We start from the raw sequence: 23304 nt of genomic DNA, 5'->3' as shown, positions 1-23304 counted from the left end.
CACCTACGATCATCCACAGGCAAATAAATAACCAAAAGGTTATGGAGATACTCAAAATGACTAGCCTACATGTTTCACCTAAAAAATAAAGTTAAGCTGCAGAGAGAGAGAGCATTGTAATGGCGAGTTTGTGCCTTTTATAAACTTGAAAGCCTATCAGATAAAAGACATAGTAGGCCAGAAATAAATAAATAAGGATTTTTTAGAAAGCATGATAAAGTGTTACATACTTTGAAGCTAATGTCAGAACAAAAACAAGTTCTGATCATGAGATAAGGGCGCTGCATATCACCTTGTGTAATCTCAAAATAGTCCAACATCTTCCAATGCACTTTCCCTCATCAAACCTCTGACAGATTTGGGTCTCCTGCTCCGCTGTGATGAAAGGTGTGCCGTTACCCTGCTGCAGTAATTGGTCACTTATAATATTTCCTTCTTCCGGGCAACAGCTTCGACGACCATGTGGACAAATGAACAACCTCTTTGTGCTTTTGATTACTACCCCAGGAGCGTGTTAATCTTTTAGATATTTCCTCTCGTACAGTAACAGTCTTTACATTTACTCTGAGAGCGGTAACACTGTGTTGTCATGGTCTTTATGTATATTTTAGTTTGATCTCAGACGTAAACAGCAAGTAGCTCCATCTGTGTTGCACGCCTGATCAGCTGAGCACTATGTTCTATTTTCAGTCCCAGGGAGCTCTGTGCACTACGTTGTGTATTTACAGTACACGTTCTGCTTCAGTACCATCAGGCTCATTACACAAACCCCTTCACGTTCCCTTCTTTGCAAACAAAGGCCTCGCACCGCGATGAAGTAAACCTTGCCCTTTTACAGCCCGAAACCGCACAAAGAGCGATGCGAAAATGATGGGAGTGCACGTGACTGAAGAAATAGCGTCCGTAACACCATCGTCAGAGGCAACAGTGGTAGAGAGGAAATGGGAGTCGGTTCGCAGGGGGACTTGATAGGATGGGAATCCCTCGTTGTCATCTGACAGTACACTGAATCTTTCACTAGTGGTATAAAGAGAGCAGAGAAACATATAAAAAAAATGCCACTCTAACAAGCCTCCCGGGACCCTTAGCTGCCTGGCTTTCTGGACAGCGAACAGCTTGTCTGATCAAAATGTTTTAAACAGCCTGCTGTGCTCCACGTATACGTATTCTGTCCATACGGTCCATAGCAACGGCTCTGCACACTGGTTTGGTCACGTGCCACCATCAGCCCGTGCTGTTTGGATTATGTAAGAAGCATGGCAACAAGTGGGAGCTGGAACAGGTAGAGCGACAGTAACTAACACAGCAACTGACAGAGAACGGGTATCCATTTGTTTATCCACAAAGGCTCCATTGAACAGGCACATGTTTTTTGCTTCAGTAATGCTTATCTTCACAATATATTAATAACCATATATATATACTTTTATTTTTTCTTCAGGGTGGAGTTCAGTTAGTCTGAAAAGGGGGTGCAGGTCATTACGGGTCTTCTTGGTTCCGAGGAACAGAATTCAAGTTAGATTTGTGTCATATAGCATCCCATCGTTTTGCTTCAGGTCCCAGGTCTCAGGTCTGTGTGTCAGTACGTGCGATGCCCAAGCTACGTTATCACGTTTGATCATGTGATGCTTCAAAATCTTTTGAAGGCCGTTTGTTAAACGGTGTTGCACCCTACGCTCTACAGTGATTGTTCACCGGCCCACTCCGGTCAGTATCTAATTTGGGAGTCTGCACCATCCAATGTTTTTCTGAACCGGTTAAGCGGTCAGCCAAGCCACGTGTGCAAAGGTGTGAAAGCTGTGAACATTGTCGAGTGCCTCTTCTCTCTCGACATTCTTCACAGCCGACATGGGCAGCTTATAAAGGATGTGTTCTTTCAAAAAGAGAAGTTCCTTTCCCATTTTTTTTTCTCTCCTGAAGATGATTCTGTAACAAACAAATACAAAAAACATAAATGAACTGATAAAATGATATCCGATCAGTGCATGGAATGATCGAAAAAACCCACGTCCCACACCTGTAGACATAATGTAGATCGTTGCTAAACTCTTGCATCATTTATCATCTCCTGTGACTTTGCCATTCTGAACTGGTTAATGAAGATCGCGTGTTCACGTAAAACAAAGTGAAGCCTCAAAACCTTCCACCGAGATTTTTGTGTTTCGCCAAAACAGCTTGCAAAATGTTCACGAAGAAAAAGATGATGCGATGACGCAACATCAAACAGGATTTCATCCGCCATTACATTCTTTTTCACCACAAGAGAAAGTAGAACATTGATGCTGTTTCTTATATGTGGTTTTGTTACACTTTTCAGCTTGCAGACAAAGCCCTCGACGGTCTTGGGGTCATTTTCAAATTCAGATTCTGCTACTTTACTCGAAAATACATTTATAAACAGGAGGTGTAGATTTCATGTTTTGAGGAGCAAATGTCATATTTCACAAACTATTTCAACGTATTACTCGGTATAACACTATTTGTCATCAATAAGGTTGCTAGCTTCGCTGACTTTTGATTTCAGCCACCCTGTAATTGAGACAAACCATCCATTATCTTCCAGCTCATGCTGGGTGCCTCTGTCACATGCGGCTGCCACTGATAAGCGCTTCAAAGTCACATTACCTTTGTGAAACCACTGCTAAATGCAAATGATTCATTGACAGAGTTTGTAATAAATGACCATAAACATCACACGTTAACTTATTCATTGGCCGTTTATGTGCCATTTCCTCCGGTACTATTAAAGGAATACATTTGCCAAAGAACAGGAGAGAACAAGCATGGCTCAGCACAATGTGCTGCCACCCCATTAATCTCCCTTAGCATCGGTGGACGGATGACACAAGTTTGAATGGTAACTGTACATCGACAGAAGAAGAAGAGTTCCCGAACTTCCACCATGCACCATTTTCAAGTAAACTGCTCTTCAGCAGTTCTGCAATCAAAACTCTGTAAAGTGTGCTGAAGGAGCAAGTTTCCTGTAACTCATTAAATATTTGATAAAAACAACACTTAGTCTAAGAACACCATCATTTAGTGCACTTGTAGCATTTCTCTTAACTGCAAAGCATAGTTATATAATCAGATATCTGCTGGCTGGTGTTTCTTTCTTTTTTAAAATCTCAGTTCCAAATGGGAGAAACTGATGAACTAGAAAGATTTCAATTAAACATTCACAAGATAAATATATTTATTAGCTCTGTCTTTACTATTTTCGGGTGCTGATATAATGCATCAGTAAGCATTATTAGTTATTCCAGGGAAATATAGTCAAAGAGCAATATATGTGCATAATAAGTGCTTCAGCTAATAGTTATGTTTAATTGTATGGGCTGGAATTTCCAGAATTTGAACCATTAAATGGTATTTAATAATACATTTATTATTGGAAACTTACTTCTCCATACATTGATTTGCAAGCATCCTTGAAGGGAGATTTAATTCTTCTGACCTGCTGTGGAAAAGCTGTTGTTGCTATTTTCCCACTAATGAATGCCAAATTGCATGCTCATAAATTACGAACTTGTAAATTAAAGTAAATATTATTCTTATTATCAATTGTTTGTAAAACAACACAAACAATTAATCGATTATCAAGTAGTGGCCAAGGTCAGTCCACCAAATAAATTAATCAAAGTATTTCAGCATTTTTGCCTCAATATATAATACATGTATAAGATGTGCTCCAGCATCATGTGGAATATATTTCTCCTGTCAAAAACAGAAAAACTGTTGTCACAATAGGGATTTTGCCCAGAGTGCCAATTTCAATTATAATTGATGCCCTAGCCATCCTATTATATAAACCTGAAGACAGATTTGGGGAGGCATCATGGGAGCTCACTGCCAGACAAGCTGTCCACACACTAGGGTGGAACTTCCTTAAATACAAATCAAATCTCTTAATCGTTCCTCTCTCTGCTTGTCTTGTACCCATCAGGAGTCCTGACGCCCAGCAGCAGTCATGTGAGCGTATCTGTCAACAAGCAGAGGATGCCCACGCCCAGCTAAAGCAGAGCCACCCCCATCCCTCCATCCCTCCATCCCTCCATCCCTCCCTACCTCTCGCTCACTCCCTTCTTCCCACATGAGGACGAGAAGATGACTATCACCAGCCGGCAGTCCTTCAATGTCCTGACGGTCATCTTCCTCTTGCTGTCCACTGCAGGTCTGCAAAGTTTAGTGTGTGCTTATCAGTGAGTCTGCCTGTCTGGCCCTTGAAAAGTATATTTATGTAACTACAGGCGCCTCCACACACTCATATAGGAGTTTCAGGGTGTTCTTGTATTATATAGGCATGCTCAAAGTGGTTTCTATTAACTGTGGAGGCAAAGAAATGTCGGTCTCAGTCTTTGACAGAGAGAGCCATTAGTGCCATGAACTAAATACAGGAAACAACCCCAAAAGACACAGCTTTTATGGCTAGAATGAGATAGATGTTGATATCTGATGGCCAGAAGTTGAGGTAAAGACACTCAACATCAAGGGACTTAAAAAAACATGTCTTGCCAAAGTGCACTTGGTGGGAAAAGCTCTGAACCTAAGGGCGCTCTGTAAATGAGGACATGCAGCGCACAACTGTGGAGAGAGCACATTATAACCCCAATACAAAGAGAAGAGCCCACAACACATATCTCTGAGACATATACATTATGCAAAATGACAAGATAGGGGATGGAGGCAGACAACAGCTGCCACAGTAGCAGAAGCACATAGCAGGTTGGAATACATGGAAAACCCATATTAATCAGCAGTGAATTTTTAATAACACTTCAAATCCATTGCAGTGAACAGTGTAGATTTAAAACCAGAATCAACTGATATAATAAAGGGACTTACATCTCACCCTTAACTGAAGTCAATTAGTTTTTATTAAAAGAATAATTATATTGTTAATTAATTAATTAATTAATTAATTATTCTTAAATTACCTTTTTTAATTTAATCGTTGACGCTACATATAACCAGGTGATAATGATAGTAGGGATGCAACTAACAACTATAATATATATATATATATATATATATATATATATATATATATATATATAATATCAACTATTATCAATATGTGCTTTTTCTGATAAATCTATATTTTGGTCAATAAAAATAGTTTAAAATTACCATTAAAATATCCTAAAGTTACATAATCAAGTTAGTTTTGTTCCACCAACGGTCAAAGTCAAATGCAAAAAAATTGCAGAAACCCCGAAAAGCTATAGCACCAGCGAATATTTGTCATTTTTGCTTGATAAATGATCGATTGATTGCCAACATTGAATCCTTTCCATGAATAAATAATGATGATGTTCGAGCAGCGACTGATGCTCGGATGTTGCTCGTGGTGAGGGAACGGGAGAGAGAGCCACGCCAGTTCTCCGACCGCAGATTGTAAACACACTGCAATGCTAGAGCCAAGCTGTTAACCGCATCCTAAATTTCAAGAGGCGTTAATGAAATGAGGCAGGTGGGTGTGTGTTTACAACTGTACGGTTTCCAGAACCAGCTGTTGTTCATTTGAGAAGCCTGGAGACTTCCCTTGTACTCTTCTCTTTCCACACCTTTAAGTCTCGTTAAAGGACTTCGTGGTCCACTTCCAACGTCGAGGGCGCGTCTGTTTCCTCATCGCCACTTCCTGCACCTACAAAACTGCTGCCCCCTCCATCACATGCAAGGTGTTGTGGGATATCACCAGTTGATTTGCAGAACCACGGTACAGTCAATGCAAAGGTCAAATGAAGAATTTGATATAAACCACCCTTCAGTTCTAATCCGGCACCGCTTCACTGCGCCCACTTGTTCTGCTGCGGGTCGTTAGAGGGGAAGATGGCCGACCACACCGAGCTCATTATAACCTGAAAGAGATGCCTCCTTTCAAATGCTGATCCATCGATGCCTGAGATTACTGAAAGACTTCTATCACCCCCGCAGCATAAGTGGACATTGAACTAAATCAATGTCACAGCGACAACACTTTCACGGCCAGATTTGTAGGCTGCACTGATGAAAGGAAACAGGCAAGATAAAGACAAATCTGTTACAATAGAACTAATCTGGATGAACTTCACATGAAATTGCCTAATTTAATTCATGCTTAGAAGGAGAACGATGACGCAAAAGAAATCAAAGAGGCTAATTTATTACAAAATAGACAAATGTTGTACATATATCAGCTTGGCTGTTTTGGTACCCACAAATTGCATCAACCTTTGTTGTAGTAAATAAATACCAAAGATGTATTTACGGTTATTTAAGAACAGTGTCACCTTCACACAGTCTGGTCCATCAGAGAGATGAAACAAGTTTATTTTTCGACCTTTAAAATGTCTCCTTCGGTAGAGATATTGGTCATAATTCTGGGCTATAAATATTCAGGTGCATTTTAGAAATTCTTTTTTTTTAGATTGTTCTTATTTGTATTGATGGTTTCAGACAACTCTTGGGTTGTTTTAAAAGGTGCTATTTGGTGCTATTTAAAAAGGTGCTATTTTTTTCTATGGTGAAACAACCAAAGCTCACTGTTACTGTTGCCAATCTTTGCCAGATTTATACTTTCAAGGAGGCTTTACTTTATTAAATAATTTGTAAATAAAATGAAATAACAAACACAAATTTGGGGCAGTTTCAATTTAACGACTCTTCACATTACACAGTCTCTCCCCAGGCCAACTAGAGCATTCATTATTGATCTTATTGCCAGTAATCAAAAGTGAAGATGCTAAAAATGTGATACTGATGAGTTATGAAAGCATTGAGAGTCCATGAACTGACACAAATCATATCTGCTTCCTTTCTCTGGCAAATTGGTGATTTATTATTATCAGATGGAGTCCCAGCTGCTGCTGAAGTAAATTGCCGGATTCTACAACGAAAACAATATTGTTTTTTTTACCCTTTTGTGCCAGCAAGGATGCCCAGATGTATCGTCTCCTAACGCAGTACAGACTTTAATGCAGTACTATTAGTATCACATTTCTTTGCATTGCTCAATAATAAACCTCAGTACTATTATCAGTAGGACTGACATAACCAATTATGTAATCTGAGGAGCATATTTGGTGTTTCCATCCAGAAGCACTCCCACATTTATGTTTACGCAATGACCTAATACTCATTGTTTCTGGGTTGATGAGCTTTGGCCATGAACGCCTCTATGCTTAAGGTGGGGTCTTCGGATTTTTGTTTGTTTTCTGTTCCTAGTCTTATTATTATTATTATTATTATTATTATTATTATTATTATTATTATTATTAACACATGTATCTCCAGTCAAGGACGTTTTAGGCTTCCAAAGAAAACAAAAAAGCATTCCCATTGACTGGGATCATTATTGTATGTTTAAGGCAACAAATAAATTGATGAATTGTTATTTAAAAAAATAAATAATAATGAATGATTAATCAAAATTAACAGGAATTACAATTCAAGCGTAAATATTTTTAATAAAGCAAAGTATTTGTCAAAGGTTAAACCGGAATTCAAGTTCCAGTATGTAATGTCTATAAAGTAAACATAGAACTGAATTGAATAGATTGGCCCCATTGTCACGATATCCAATCCAGCTTTTTGATATCTGCCCGTTATTTGTTATCGGTATTGGTGCATCACTATTTTGTAGTTTGGCTGCTGAGGTTTGAAAGGTGATTCCTCGAGAGCTATTTGTCATCAATAAGGTTGTCATCTTCCAGAGTTGGAAGACACATACAAACTCTATATCTCAAAAGGTCATGAGTCACATTTCACTGGGTGTTTGTGTGTTTGTCTACTAAAATACTAAAATACCCTAAAATAATTCTGTCTTCCACAAAACTGCAGCCCTGTCCGCTCATTACCGAGTGTGTGAACCCTACTCGGACCGCAGAGGGGGTAACCACTTCGGCTTTCACTGCCCGCGCCTCACGGACAACAAGACCTACATGTTCTGCTGCCACCACAACAACACCGCCTTCAAATACTGCTGCAACGAAACAGAGTTCCAGATGATCATGCAGATCAACCTCACCACCACCTCAGATGGTTATGCACACAAGTAAGTGAAAGAATTGATCAAATTACACTGCCTTTTGACCTTATTTGACCTCTTTACACACCTGAATCTGTACCTGTACTTGTAATTAGTCCTATTTCTTCTGGTTTAATTTGACATCTGTTCTATTTTTTTTATTTTTTATCAGGCACATCTTGTCCCAAACAGATGCAGAAAAGCTGGTCCACGCGTTTGTTACTTCCAGACTAGATTACTGCAACTCCTTATTATCAGGCTGCTCTAATAAGTCTCTTAAATCCCTCCAGTTGATCCAGAATGCTGCAGCTCGTGTACTCACAAAAACTAAGAAAAGAGATCACATTACTCCTGTATTAGCTGCTCTGCACTGGCTCCCTGTAAAATCAAGAATCACATTTAAAATTCTTCTCCTCACCTACAAAGCCTTGATTGGTGATGCACCTTCATATCTTAAGGAGCCTGTAGTACCATATTGCCCCACTAGAGAGCTGCGCTCACTAAATGCGGGGCTACTTGTGGTTCCTAGAGTCCTAAAAAGTAGGATGGGAGCCAGAGCCTTCAGTTATCAAGCTCCTCTTTTATGGAACCAGCTTCCACTTTCAGTCCGGGAGGCAGACAAAGTCACCTCATTCAAGAATAGACTTAAGACTTTCCTGTTTGATAGTGCTTATAGTTAGGGCTGAATCAGATTTGCCCTGGTCGAGCCCCTTGATATGCTGCTATAGGCTTATAGGCTGCTGGGGGATGTTTTAGGATACACTGAGCACCTATCTCCTCTTCTCTCTCTCCTTATGGATGGATTTACATCTCTCCATTGCACCTTATTAACTCTGCTTCCTCCCCGGAGTCGTTGTGACTTCACGTCTCATAGGGTCCATTGGACCTGGAGGTGTCTGATGCCTGGTGAACCGGCCTCCTGCCTCGGCCCGGCTGATGCGCCCCGCCCCCTCCTCTCTACCTCCTTCTGTTTCATGGATTGGAGTTCCATTCATACATTGTCATATTCATGTAATGTGTTTATGTAACTTTGTAATGCTGTTCATTCTGTACACATGACATCTATTGCGTCTGTCCATCCGGGGAGAGGGATCCTCCTCTGTTGCTCTCCTGAAGGTTTCTTCCCTTTTTTCCCTGTGAAAGGTTATTTTTGGGGAGTTTTTCCTGATTCGATGTGAGGTCCTGGGACAGGGATGTCGTATGTGTACAGATTGTAAAGCCCTCTGATATAAACTGAATTGAATTGAATTATTCAAACAATATATAATCATATTAAAATGTTAAAATTCCATTATTACCTTTAAACAACACATTTTGCAACATTTCAGTCAGCATTTTGGATCCAGATCAAAATATATGATATATGTTATGTTGATGTTGGAGAATAATAATAATTAAATCCATGGATGAATTACGAAACGGGTCCAGCAGGCATAGACTCAAGGATTAGAGAATATTTGGCATTTTTGCGTGAAAAATTATCAATCGATTATCAAGATAATTTTTCTGTCAATCGACTAATTATTACAGTTGTATCTACCTATATGCCTTCTGGTTGAGGAGCAGTGAGGCGACATATTGAGTGCTTTATTGATGGCCACATTGCCGCGCTCTCTTCTTTGGGCTATGATGGAACTTACCCACCAAATTACATTGGTTTAATAGTTCTGCAGAACACAAACAAACGGGAACAAGCATAACCTCCGTGGCTCGCTGGAGGTAATTAGGGAAAGAATAGTTTCATGGGAACGGCTATGGTGAGAACTAACAGTCTCAGAGATGACGTTTCCTCAGATCCGATGAAAACAGCTGGTTATAGTCCGCTTGCTCACAAACGCTTCGCTCTCTCGACAGCATTGCACTCATTGACACCGCTTGCCTCTCACTCAGAGGGTCTGTTGACATTGATCCACACCTACAGAGGCATTCAAAACCACCGGAGAGAAGAGCAGATGCTGAAAGCAGTCCGTTGTGTTGTGAGAGGGACGCCTCCACACGATAGCTCACGCAGGCAGGTGTTAAGTGCTGGCTATGATATCAAGTATCACTATGATATCCTATCATACAGGAGCACAGATGCAAGAATTACAGTACATTATAGCATGAGTACACATACACATGACAACACATTTATTCTTTGCGGCATTAATAACAGCTTTCAGCTAAGTGAGGGACAGAAAAACGAGCCTCTTGTTCAGTGGGAGCTCTCAGCCCTCTGTATTAATGCCCTCCCAGCATGCCTCTGCCCCTGGTGGTTCACACTCCCCTGCAGCAGGTTATGATATTTCATTTTAGTGTCAGATGGCCTCTTTAGCCACTCTTTCATCCCGGCTCACTGGGCGATAGGACTGCGGGTCTGATATTTACGACTGTCCAAGTGAGTTAAACTGCCCATAGTTCTGCTCTCTACTCACACTGCATGGACACAATGGTAATAAAGTTAGAGATGTACTGCAGGTCAAGGTAAAACTAAAGACGTCTGTCCTCTGAGGGTTTCACGAGTCAGTGCTCTGCGGCGCATCGCTCACCATGTAGTTACAGAGTAGCTGGAATGATACAGAGCTGGAAGAGAAATTACATTTTAGAAAAGCAAGTGTAACAACAAAATACCTTTGACAGATAATCCATTGCTTCTGCTTTCCTTCTCGGAGAAAGCTGTGTTGAATATTGAATAACATTTGTTTTAGTTGGGTGGTCATGATCGATCCCTCCGAGGACCCGAGCATATGTTATTGCTTGCTTACCTCCATGGTTGACTCAAGTATAGCCTGTTGCCCCCACGAATTACCTGAGTGGACACATAAACTAAGTTGTAGGTAAATGTATAGGTGAAGAAGGGCAATTGCAGATCAGGATACAATTGGATTTAAGTACAGTAGTGGCATTCGCCTGCCTAACAGATGTTTGTTTTAAAGCCATTTATGCAGATAAATATCCCAAGGCCCGCATCATTTTCAGAAATAAGTGGATTCACTTGATCAACTGAACTGGAAGCTCTTGTTCATCACTTTTTTTGTGTTATATATTATACTAATATGTTTCCATTCTGTACAATAGAATCATCCTAATAGGACTGAATCACTTTAGATTTGAGAGATATTCACGAACTAAATGTCCTCAGCGCCGAAGAAACAAAGATATTTAGGATCCCCGTTTTGGCTGCCTCTCAAATTTCTCAGGGAGCTATTTTTTGCTGATTTACATTGCTGTACTTTGTGGATGTGGGTGGGCAAAAAGAAAGTTCAAGAGTGCCACATTAAATCCAGCTGGATCATGTATTACATGAAGAAAATGGATGAGTAAAAAGTAGGAGCACAGATTTTCGGAGGCACCGCGGAGGAGCAAATGGATTAAAATGTGTATTGTGCCTAATTAAATGTGTTGTAGAATTTAAGAAGCAGCAAATGGAACAGATGGAGGGCCATTTAATCCATTTTTGGTGGGTTTATTTAACCAGTTTTTTAACTAGAAAGGATTTGATGAACGTCTTGGTCTTGCCACATGAACAGAAAACCTGGCAGATCCTTCATAGCTGGGCTTTAAGGGCCTAGCTGAAGGGTATCTGGATGGCAACGTGTTCATCATCATCTTTCCAAGATTACACTGTCCTGATACTCATAGTCTGTCTCTCACGCAGTAATTATACAGCCCTGGTCGGCGTGTGGATCTACGGCTTCTTCGTCATGGTGCTGCTGGCGCTGGACTTTCTCTACTACTCAGCCATAAACTACGAGCTGTGCCGGGTCTACCTGGAGAAATGGGGTCTGGGAGGACGCTGGCTGAAGAAGGCTCGCAGTCAGTGGCAGAGGTCCATGCCGGAGGAGAGCGAAGCCCAGGCTCCCGCCCAGCCCATGGTCCCTAGCCACTACCAGCCCAGACACAGCCTCAGAGGAGAGAGCCACAGCCCCACACTCCTGCCCTACAACACATCCACCGCATGGTGAGTCACTCTCCGTCACATGGCGATCGCCAACCGGCGGTTTGGCAAGCATGTCTACTGTAACGCTGCAAGAATCAGAGAAGCGTGCACTAGAATTTACTTTACAAATCACCTGGGTAACCACAGCTGGTGTCTTACGGGAAATATTCTCAATGGGAGCGCTGGCAGTGTGCAAATAATAATTTATACATTACAGACAGGAAGCTGGAAAAGACTGTTGGGATTGTAGATCAGTTTAGTGAACAATCTGATGATGTAGCTTTAATTTAAGTAATTATAGTCAAATCCATTTAATTTAGAAAGCCCAATAGGACACCCTTAGAACCTTAATTCAGATAAAGTATAGACACACATCAAAATAAAAAGATTGAGCACAGCGCCAGACTCTGTTTAAAGGCTACATTGCTGTCATATGGTAACTTAGGGAGCAATTTTGCCTTGTGTGCTCTGATTAATTTGGCATTCAGTTAACACGCCAGTCATCGTTTTGTTTTAATGAAACCTCAACTCCTGCCATTTGCTCCAGGTGTTATTCGCCACTGGGATGGGAGAAAATAATGGGAGTAACGGGCACACCTGCTTTAAAAGTGACGCATTTCTTTTTAAATAAGTGCTGTGTGGTAGATATTGTGTATTTCTGAAAATATTTGGGAAAGAAATACTTTAAAGAAACTTTAAAGAAGTTATTTTAGAGCACATAGAACAACTGAAGACCTTCGAAAGGCCACCCAAACAGTAAGATGTGTTACATTATGCTGATTATGTGTTTAATGTGTTCTACTCTAATATTATAGAGCAGACTCTTGCTGTTGTTTGGAATAGTGTAAAAGATGCCAAGAAAGAACTTCAAATGTCCCTTTAATAAATATTCTTTTACCGCTTTCCTTTTTTAACACAGATTCTCTCTGTGTCTCGTTTTCTTGTCTTGTTTTTTCTTTTTCCTCAAGTGTTTTGTCACGTAGAGAGAGCAACACAGTGTTTCCAACAGGACAAACTAGAGCATTTCTGGCATACTTTTCCCCAGCCAACATAGATGAAGCTCAAACATCAGGCTGCCTGTTTACTTGCATTCCTTATTAAGAGTGCAGTGCGCACACAAAGATACACACAGGACACAAACACACATGATTACTGCCGACCAATGATATTGCTAAATATGTCCCTGTCATAGTCGGTATTGCAGAGGGAACCCATGCATTGAGATGGATTCTTTATCAGTGATTTGTTGTGATTCTTCCTTGCGCTCACTCATGTATAAGTTTCTGCAAAGCATATCTGATCTGTGTTTGTCTTTCATCTCAAAATACAATAGCCGAACTCTGTCTCAACATCAACTTCTTTTTAAAAAAGGGAAATGTGGGTTTTCAGTCTGACCAGCTCATTAGGGAGCTATCATTATTAATGAATAGAACAGACTAATGTGAAAGCTGCACTGCCCGCCCGAGGCCCCTAACTCATATTTAACCTGAACGATCCGTCTCTGAGTCGCATGGAGTTCCTGTGGAAAAAAACACCATCTGCTGTCCTTTCAGTTGATCCTGTCAATACGTTTTGAGAGCAGTCACAGGAGCCTCAAGGTGTGTTGGGCTACGTGCGACTGTTGTTAAAACATACAAGATGATTTACATAACAGCCGCGGGGAACTTATTCCTTTTTTTTTCGGCAGCCATTGCTCATACTTTCGTAACAAATCTACTCAAGCATAGAGCACAGTCTGAACAAACTCACATTTCTGTGCAGTTCATTTTTCATGCAGTTCTTCGACTCCGACACTCTGTCTGACTGGGGCTCAGAGTCTCTCGCTTGAGGTAGATATCTCTCTCGGGTCATGATAATTTAATGTGGGCAGAGGTTTGACAAATGGCTTTGAGAAGCAGCGTTGAGTGTGCGAGTCATAGATAGGGGAGCTGGGATGCTGCAGAAGGATCCGGGGGCTGCTCTGCTGGTGGAAAAGTGGTTAACTTACACTTGGACATACCAATGGAGCCTCCTCATTAGACATGAAGTCAGTTCGATATGATAGGACTCATCAATCCTAGGCTTACAAGGTTGACCTGCGCTGGAAGCGCTCCAGCTTTAAGCCAGAGGATGTTTATAAAAAGGTGCAAAAAGCTCATTGACAAAGTGGGCGTAAAAAACGAGAGAATGCTAAATTCATGGTAATTCAATGATGACTGATGGGGAAAGCGTCACAATGGATAAGTGATGTGTAATAACCCTCTGCATATTTTTTTCTTTAAGGTCAGGAGCTATGAATATTCTTTGATAATCAATCAAATGAGTAAAAAAAGAAGAAGAAGAAGGAAAAAAAAGGGACAGATGCCGGGAGCTAAATTCATCCACACACAGTTTCTGGGGCAAGACTAGAATAGCTATATTTGCAGCTTAACACAGCGCTTCAGTTTTGTTAAATGTGTTAACTAGGGAGGATTGATACTGTATGTACGCCACAGCTGATGTTGCCCACACAGTGCGTCATCACACGGCCCAGGGTTTATTTGTGGTGATACAGATATTTATCCCCAGAGAAGTTACGGGGTAATTTCTCAGAAAACTGGGTCCAGTTAGTTGAACATCTGTTAACCTAATGTTAACAAATAGAGATGGGGTCAAATCCCTCAACTGGCGCAGCGGCGTCTAAAAACAACCCAGTCGCACAGCGAGTCAGGAATCCAGCACCAATGGTCACCGGTGCATCGGAGCAATCCTCACAGAAAGTCAAAGTATTAAACTATTTCCCGACATGCAGAGATCTTTTTCTCTAGCTTTGGCTTTCAGCGTGCAGTCATATTGTTTACCATATCGCCACGTGAGCAGGCTGGTATGCCGCAGATCTGCTGGGGCTTCAGTGTGGGCGGCCTGGGAAACTGTTATTACTTTTTCTCTTTGCATACCCTTTATTGAAATCTCCTGCATGTGAAAAAACAACAGTTCTGCCGAGCCAGCCATTATAGATCATTCTGACTTGATATAGGAAGAATGCATTGTTTCTTTGTGACAATAGATGTGACTTTAGTCACAGGCAATGTGGCACGTAATGATAGCAATGTCCCACTCAATGATTGATGAGAGGTATTTGTACCACAGGGGTTAAAAGATCATGAATTACAGCTCAGCTAATTTCTTTTGGGGGGGGCGGACTGAAATATTGATGAGGTAAAAACAAAATATGAACAATTATTTGTGTTTTGGAGCGAACAAGAGCAATTAAAAACAACCAGCCAGCACCGTGGGTTTGATCCTGGGCTACTTCCCCGACTCACCACCGGATCAGCACACTTTCTATTGCTGCCATTACACAGGTTAGACCCAGCAGAGCTTCAGTAATTAAGTCATATTCTTGCCCTACTGTTATTTAATAGATGGCTTCTTAGTTTCTATATAACAATGATGACTGGAAATTTGTATTGCATGGTCCCAGTAATATAGGTGAAATGCTGCCCCCTGTTTCTTTGGAGCATCTGGCTAGACATTACACGATGCACCTTTAAACTGGAAGCTATAAAGTGCTTAGCAGCATTAAAGTCCTGATTGGTTGTCCTCTCGTGCATAGAACATTAAAGGACGTTAAAACTTTGGCCAGGATCCCAGTTTGTGCCAACCCTCTTTGCCCAGTATTTCACATCTTTAGCAATTACTGGTAGTGGGAAGCAGCAGCAGTATGTGGATATCTTGACACCAGAAGAATGTTTTTTAAAGGAGCCGGCTGGCGGTGAGCATCTCCGATATTATCACTTATTTGACATTCTTGTGGAGTGTGCTTGACACTCTCCTCTCTCAGAACTGCAATAACTATCTGATCTGCTGCTATCGTTTCAGTCTGGCTTTATTGCATGTATTTGACATAAATGGAGTTTTAGTCAGTGTTGAGCAATACATATATAGCTCCGCGATAAAGGTTAAAGACGCTTCTTTGCCTATGTTTGGTGTTAAAATTCAAAATATGATCTGTCCAGAGTACCCTGCCTCTCGTGCAATTAGCCCTCCAGTGACCCTAAAGGAATAGCGGGTATAACTAAGGGATGAATGGATGGATGGATGATTCAACCTTGGTTTATTGTGTGCTTAGCATCAGCCAGAAGTGGAATAAATAAAAGAGGGTGAAATGAGATGTTGTGCGACATCAAATGTCACCACTGCACATGAACAGAACACGTCACTCGGTGATTCATAAATGACTTGGCACCGAGTTACCACAGTAACAACCCGCTCACTCAAACTGGGCCAGCTGAGCTTAGCCAAGGATGCAGCCGTCCGGGTGAGGTGGCAGCTGTCACCACATTCACCTGACTCGATCGTAACACCGCGTCTTTACAGTAAGACCGCAGTGACTCAGCGTTATCACGCAGTAACGGAGTCTCCATCACTACGCTAAGTCTGTGTGTAACATCCCATTGGTCCGAGGTATCCCTAACACCAACACTCAAACGCCTGCAGGTCTGTCTGCTGAGGAAATGACACTGGGTAAATGTTAAATGGACTCGCGCCTTTCTAGTCTTCTGACCGCTCAAAGCGCTTCTACACTTCATGTCATTCACCCATTCATACGCTGATGGCAGGAGCTGCCATGCAAGGAGCTGCCATGAGGACTAAATACCATTCAAACCCAAACATACACCGAAGGCGGGGATCGAACCGATTGTTCTTCTGGTTGAAGGACGACCCGCTCTATCACCGAGCCACAGTCACCACAGTTAGCTTCACTCAGGGAGCTGAAACAGCATTTTACCCCACCACCACCACCATTTTTTTTCCTTTTCGGTCAGAGTATGATCAAAGCCGAGCTGTGTCTCCTGCATATTCATGTCCATCTTTGAACCCACCGGTTGGCTTTCTGTGGTAATAATACAATTGTACATTATGAAATTATTCCTGGCTTGTCTGTCCACAGAGCAGCATGCCAAGACCTTGTCCAATTAAAGCAACATTCTCCATGTGGTGTGAGTTAATTAACATCATCAATGCTACAAAGGCCGCCAGGCACAGAGTTCTGCTGTGGGCTAAAAGGAAAGAGCAGAAGAATAGGTGTACCTCCTTGAGAGTTGTGGAACGACTTTTGGCATTGCCATCAGCAAGTGAGGCAGCAGCAATTCTATTTTCGGGCTGTGTTTGTGATCTTTTATTAGATCTGGTGTCATACATTAACTTCTGCAAACTGCATTTGGGTCATTTTCTCAAGAGTGCATTAGTATAACCTTCAAGTTGAAACTTTTATTTTACCATCAACAATGTAGTTGTATTATTTTGGATAGCAGAAATGACTGGGATGTGACTCGTAGAGGTGGGCTGAAAGTATTTACAAGAATTACACACTGTAAATCTAATTGATTTTTGAAAAGCAGAGATGCAGTTTTATCTGTCTTTGTGTTTTCGGGCCTTGAGATGATTCTCAAACCAATACCAGACCTGTGTAAAGATCTATGTGGATCATTAAGCACACACATCATGATCCTAGACCGTTTCAGCCATGCAACTAAAAGCCACGCTCTTGTTGCTCAACAGGCGTCAACTTAGTGGAATTTCATGATGCGGTCGGGGTGTAAAATGGCAGTTGGAGCAATGACGACCCCTCCGTTTCTTTTACATCCATTTCTTAAAAGTGTCCGTTCTGTTTGATCCATTTGTATGGTGCCTTTGAAATGTTTGTGATCTTAAAACATGTGTTCATCATTTGCTTGGTTTTCTTGAAGCGTGGTTGTATTTGACGCGTGCTATTAAATGACAATTACTTTTTGGAATTTCACTCATATTGGTCAGGAAATTATCTTTGTGTATATCTATCACCCGAATGCAGCCACTTCATGGGTCCAACATTATAGACTTGAGAGGACTTCTAGTTCACAGATAAGTGGGTGTAGTACGTTACCTGGTAATTAAAACCAGAAACAAGACTAAAACCAGAATCCGACCCCAGAGACCATCCCTTACATAATAACACATGATAACATCCAAACCATCTCCATGAGAACTGGACAACTCCCACAACTGAGAGATGTGATAGGTTTTTATTTATTGATTTGTCTCTAGAATGCTCAATCATCACGCTTTTCTCTCTCTACAGAATGATTCTGCAAGTGGACCAACCGAAGAGTAGCAACACCTTGTTTCCTTACGTGGTACAGAGGAGAGGTCCCACCGATGCCCCCTCTCTGGACCACAGACACAAACGCCAGTGGTGGGCTAGCCATACTGTAGTCGTTAGAAGAGACTACTGCCCTTTCCTAATGAGCACAAAACACCCATGGACCGACAGAAGCAGGCCGACGTGGCATTTAGAGACCCCGTTGAACAAAGGCTGCCAGCAGAGAGAAAGGACTGTACCGCCGCAGCAGAGGAGCGACACACTCAACGGCTTGCAGGTGTTCAGAGATCCTCTGAAAAGACGGCCACGGCCCGGAGTATCCCAAAAGGATCCGAGCTGAACCGGATGAACTGTATACTCACGAGCGAAGGACGCTCATCTTTCTAGATATAAAAATGTGTATTGCACTGCTGTGTCAGTTTGTGTTCAGTAGCAGTTAGACACAGTTGTGGGTTATCTATTTGGTGATTTATTTATGTGAATTAGTCAGAGAAATATATTGAGTGGTTAACATTCGGGAACATGTAACAGCTTAGGTTGATGCTGAGCATCTCACTTAGAGTAGAATGTTTTTGTTACTTACTGATTACCAGACACAAAATGTCTCTGCAGCCATGTTGGGAAAACAATATCTCGTATGAAATGTTTTAGATCTCCTCTCTGCAAAACAAGTGATTTCTCTACATTGTATTGTGTCTGACAAGGACACAACGCCATACAGATAAACTTCTGTGGATCAAAAGGCTTTACATTCGGCCATCAAGAGTTTTCTTTCGGTTTGGTGATGCTGAGGAAAGGGATCTTGACGTTCAAGTCATTCGCCCCGAAATATTAATGCCGCGTTCGCACAACTGGCGACGAAGCTACAAAAAAGGGTCATGGTGTGGCCAGCGGCATTGTCGGCACGGCGGCGTGTAAGTGTCGCTCAAGCGCTCGATAGCGTAGTCACGTCGTTATTGGAATGAAATGGAAAAATGAACCGTGAGCCTGTTGCGTTGTCGCTCGTCGTGTGAACACGTCATGATGAGGATCAGGGACGCCTCACAAGGAGCTTCATGCCAAGTTAAACGGAACAGTAATCCTTGGCGTCGAGCCTGCAACCCCATTTGAGACCATTACTTATAAAGTTAGTGCGAGACAGTTGCCTCTGTAACCTCATATAATGACTGGTTTGCCCTTCCTCATTACCGGAACTCCCTGAAAAAACAGCTCCATTAGCAATATGATGCAAATGAATATCCATTCGGTTCCTTTATAAGGAGCGCTCTATATCCCACATTGGAAATAGACAATTGTAAGTGATTAGCCATATTAGAAAATGTAAAAAAAAACAAAAAACACATTTAAAAACCCCTTTCACTGTCAGCAATAATGTACAGTAGCGTAATCAGACGGATGATATGGTATGTAAAAGTTAGAGGCACCAGCCAAATGAGCATTGGGTAATCATTGAGGTGGAATCGCAGAGCTCTCAGTATAGTTTACATTTAATACGGTGAAGTTACAAAAATGGACATACAGCATTTCTGGATAATGAACTCATATTGAAAAAGGTCTCCAACAATTTCTGTGTCAGTGTTGCAGGAGAAAAGTGAAAACAATTCACTTTTTAAAGACAAAACTTTTCCAGTCGAGCTGCAACTAATGATGACTTTCATTATCAGTTAATCTGACAATTATTTTCTCAATTAGTTAATGAATCATTTGGTCCATAAAGTGTCAGAATATGGTAACAAGTACATCATTAATTTCAGAATGCCAGGTATTGAAATTGCTTTTTTTATTCAACCAACAGGCCAAAACCCAGGATATTTAGTTGTACTATCATATATGATCATATATCCCAATCTTTTTGTGGGAAATCATTGTAAACTTGGAAATAAATGATCAATCAATTATTTAATTGCAATCATCTAGGGGTGCAACTAAAGATGAATCTAGTTACTGATTAATTAGCCAATCAACCTTCAATTAATTAACAATTTGTTCGGTCTATGAAGGGTTATACTATTACAGTAGAAAAAGAAAAGCAGCAACTCCGCATATTTGAGAAGCTGAAACCAAGGAACTATGAAAAATGACTAAAAACAATAAATGAATCAACCAAAAAATTAGTTGCACTAATAGATAAATTGACTAATCGTTTCATATCTACGATCGCCGCGTGTTCAGAAAAAATTAGTGACTTCATGCCCAAATCTGAATGAACTACTGAGATGAATTCTCTGTAATCCATAAAATACTGCGACAGGAAAAGCAGCCGTTGGTGCCAGACTGTATATGAGCGACAGCATGTGAGGACCAGGTGGGCGGACAGTAGGCAGCCCAGAAAAGAGGTGTCAGTCCCAATCTTGCATCTGCAAACTGGTGCTCTGGCAGCTGCTGAGCCTGCTCTGGTGCTGGAGTCTCTGGTCCGTGCAAACGCTGCAACGTCCTCGCTGAAAGCTAACAAGAGATACCGCTCAGAGTTGGCTCTTGGCCAGCCACAAGACCCCGGGGTCTCGCCTTCATATCTGTCCTCTCTGTTTCGTGAAGTTTAAGTGGATCCTCTGAACAACACTCTGGGCATGTGGGGCTGGGCTTCTTCCTCAGTTATCGGCAATAATATTCACGTTTGCTGAGTTGTTAGAGCAAGTTAATTCCCATTTCAATGGCTAAAGTGTAATTGCGTGTGCAGGATGTGTCCAAGTGAAATAATTGGCCCACGGATCTGCAGTTGTTCAAGAGTACACTCTCCTGCCCTCTTTCCGTAGATGCCCACCTATTCCCAGAGTGTGAACGGGAGCACCAAACAGGGAGGAGGTATTTAACAGGCGCTGCAGCACAAAGGGGATTTTAATTACTCCCTAATGCTCAATGAGTGGGAAAATCTGATGTGTTTAAGGTAATGTCATTTTTCAGCGTTTTTGCTGTGTGTTCTGACTAATAATGTAATAAAGCAAAGGAGGACTATTCTCATTAACAATAAAGTAAAAAAAAACTTGCCTCTCACAACCAGTAGCATCGTCAACATTTGATTATCCCCCCCCCCCCCCCCCCCCCCCCGTTTCTTAAGTTGTTTTTGTGATGTTTTGTTTGAAAACAGTCGTGACTCTGACCTGATGTGTGACGTGGTACTGTAAATCGTATCAGCTCAACCTTCGACCCAAATAAATAACAATTAAAAAAAAAAAAGCAAAAAGGGATGTGAGGAAGAGGGCACACATCTGTTTCAGTCTGTCAGGTTGTCATGGTAACAGTTGCCTTACAGTTGAATACCCACCTGTACACAGAAGCTTTGTAGTGGTTCATACCTCACGTTTTGGGTGTGGTGGTGATGATGATGATGTGCACCACGTTCTGTCTACGTATTTACTACTAGATAGAATGATCAGTACCGTTTTCAGTTGGATTGTTATTGCACTTGTTGACTTTGTATTGTCACGACAGGCAGAAATAAAGTTTTATCTTTTCCAGTGTGTTTAAATCCCTCTGCGTCAGGTGCTCTTTGGAAAGAAAACACTGCTTTATTTCATTAAGCCTTTAAAGCCAAAGCCCCAATGGGGGCCAGAAACAGACGAAGGTCAGTAAAAGGTTATCAGAGTCTAAATAACTATAACTGAAATTAACAATGAATCATACTGTTCATTTTTAATTACAATGGAGTTGAACACTTTGGTTGGAAAAAGAAATAATAATTACATTTTGTCCTTTATCTTCAACTATTTGATCAACTTCCAAGAGCTTTGTTTGCGGAATAGGCACACAACTTATAATGTCAGCAACAGCATCATGTTGTATATTCACTTTGTCACAGTCAGAACACCCTGATGAAAATAAAACTTATTTTCAAAGCCATTGTTAGCACTTTAATTCTATTATTAAGTACTCATATTGGTACACTGTATCGGCAAGTAAATGTAATACAATGTAAATACTTGTACTCTGTCTAAAAAACAAATGGTATTGGCGCATCCCTAGAGGAATTTAAAGCTAAATAGTTGTGGCATGCCTAGTTATGGCTGATATGCCCATGAAGTTTGTATTTTTTAACTGATGTGAGGTAAAAGCAAAACAATGTCTCGGAGTTATTGATGTTTTCAGTTGTGTTTTTGGCTCGACTGAAAACCTTTTACTGTCTTTTACGAGTTTCTGGGCTATGTAAGCCTCTGAATGAACTGCGTTTGCTTTTCTATGGCCAATCAATACACCATGAGATGATTCATGCGGCCTCAAGGCAGTGACCCTTCCGAGGCTGACAAGGCCACATCAAAAACTGGCTCACACAGGAACATCATTAAGGCAACGAGGTGATGGTGAGAAAGACCATGTCAGCCCTCCAGATTACTTCAAATCAGACACCTGCTGCTGCTGCTCGCTTGCGTCGAAGGCCCGTGGCAACCAAGGTGTTTGTTACCACTTAGTCAAGGTCCCTTCGCGCTTTTCCTAATGAGCTCTGACTTCTACTTTCTCCCCATCTTCATCCACCGCTGTCGATCATTCTGTCAAGGTCCTGCTCATCAAACTCGCTCTCTATTTACTCCTCCATCTGCGTCCACTTTCTTCCAGTGTGCCGGTAACTAACGCTCTTCCCATCTATGCGCATATGAATACAATTGCTGCCATCCATCTCCATTTAAAAATCGTTGTCTGGATTTCCACATCCTGCTGTTATCGAGGAGCCCGAGATACATCCAGCAAACATGTATCTATTAAAACTCCATTAGGCCTCGTCTCTCCGATGCCCCGTCTGCTCAGGCCAGATCTCACGTGGCAGTGACACCACATTAAGATCCATCTGAAGAAAAGTCTATATTAATGTAAATGTTTCATGCAGTGCATTTAAACAAGTCGTTTTGAGTGCTCGAGTAAAGCTGGATTGGTGGACCACACCAAGTCGATGGAAAGAAAGGATAGTTCCAGACCAAAGTATGGTTTTAGCTAATGTGTTGTACAGTATGATATTAAAGTGATGTTACTGTCCAACAAAGAGAAAATAAGAATAAGCTTCTTTCGACAGGCTATCAGGATGGTGACCTCTGACCTCTGACCTGCGATACCCTCGGCTTTGTCCACTTACACATTGTTTTCAGCTAATCACAGTGGACATGACATGTATTAAATATATAAATTATAAATATTTATATTTCTTTTTTATAAATGTTTTTCATACTTGTCTAGGGTGTTGCAGCAACGCAAGGGCAGAAATAAATACAGGTATATTAAAAAAAAGTAAAGCATATATATATTATAGTATGTAAAAAAAATAGAAACTATAAAGGGCGACGAAACTTTAAT

The 23304-nt window shown here is 41.3% G+C and overlaps 1 protein-coding gene across 2 annotated transcripts in view; it reads left to right on the top strand.

The window, feature by feature from the left end:
- Positions 1-21013, top strand: part of shisal1b (shisa like 1b) — a 32516-nt gene extending 11503 nt beyond the window's left edge. The window contains exons 2-5 of one of the 2 annotated variants that reach the window (XM_034535269.1): positions 3944-4171; positions 7819-8032; positions 11643-11945; positions 18007-21013. In XM_034535269.1, coding sequence (XP_034391160.1) covers positions 4105-4171; positions 7819-8032; positions 11643-11945; position 18007 — 585 coding nt within the window. In that variant the 5' untranslated portion in view covers positions 3944-4104 and the 3' untranslated portion in view covers positions 18008-21013. Of the gene's footprint in view, positions 1-3943; positions 4172-7818; positions 8033-11642; positions 11950-18006 lie in introns of those variants that run through there. The other variant, XM_034535268.1, reaches the window with a different exon arrangement.
- Positions 21014-23304: the final 2291 nt, after the last annotated feature.

This window comes from Cyclopterus lumpus, chromosome 6 (assembly GCF_009769545.1).
Source record: "Cyclopterus lumpus isolate fCycLum1 chromosome 6, fCycLum1.pri, whole genome shotgun sequence".
In the NCBI taxonomy this organism is placed as follows: domain Eukaryota; kingdom Metazoa; phylum Chordata; class Actinopteri; order Perciformes; family Cyclopteridae; genus Cyclopterus; species Cyclopterus lumpus.
This window is presented reverse-complemented; position numbering and strand designations above follow the sequence as displayed.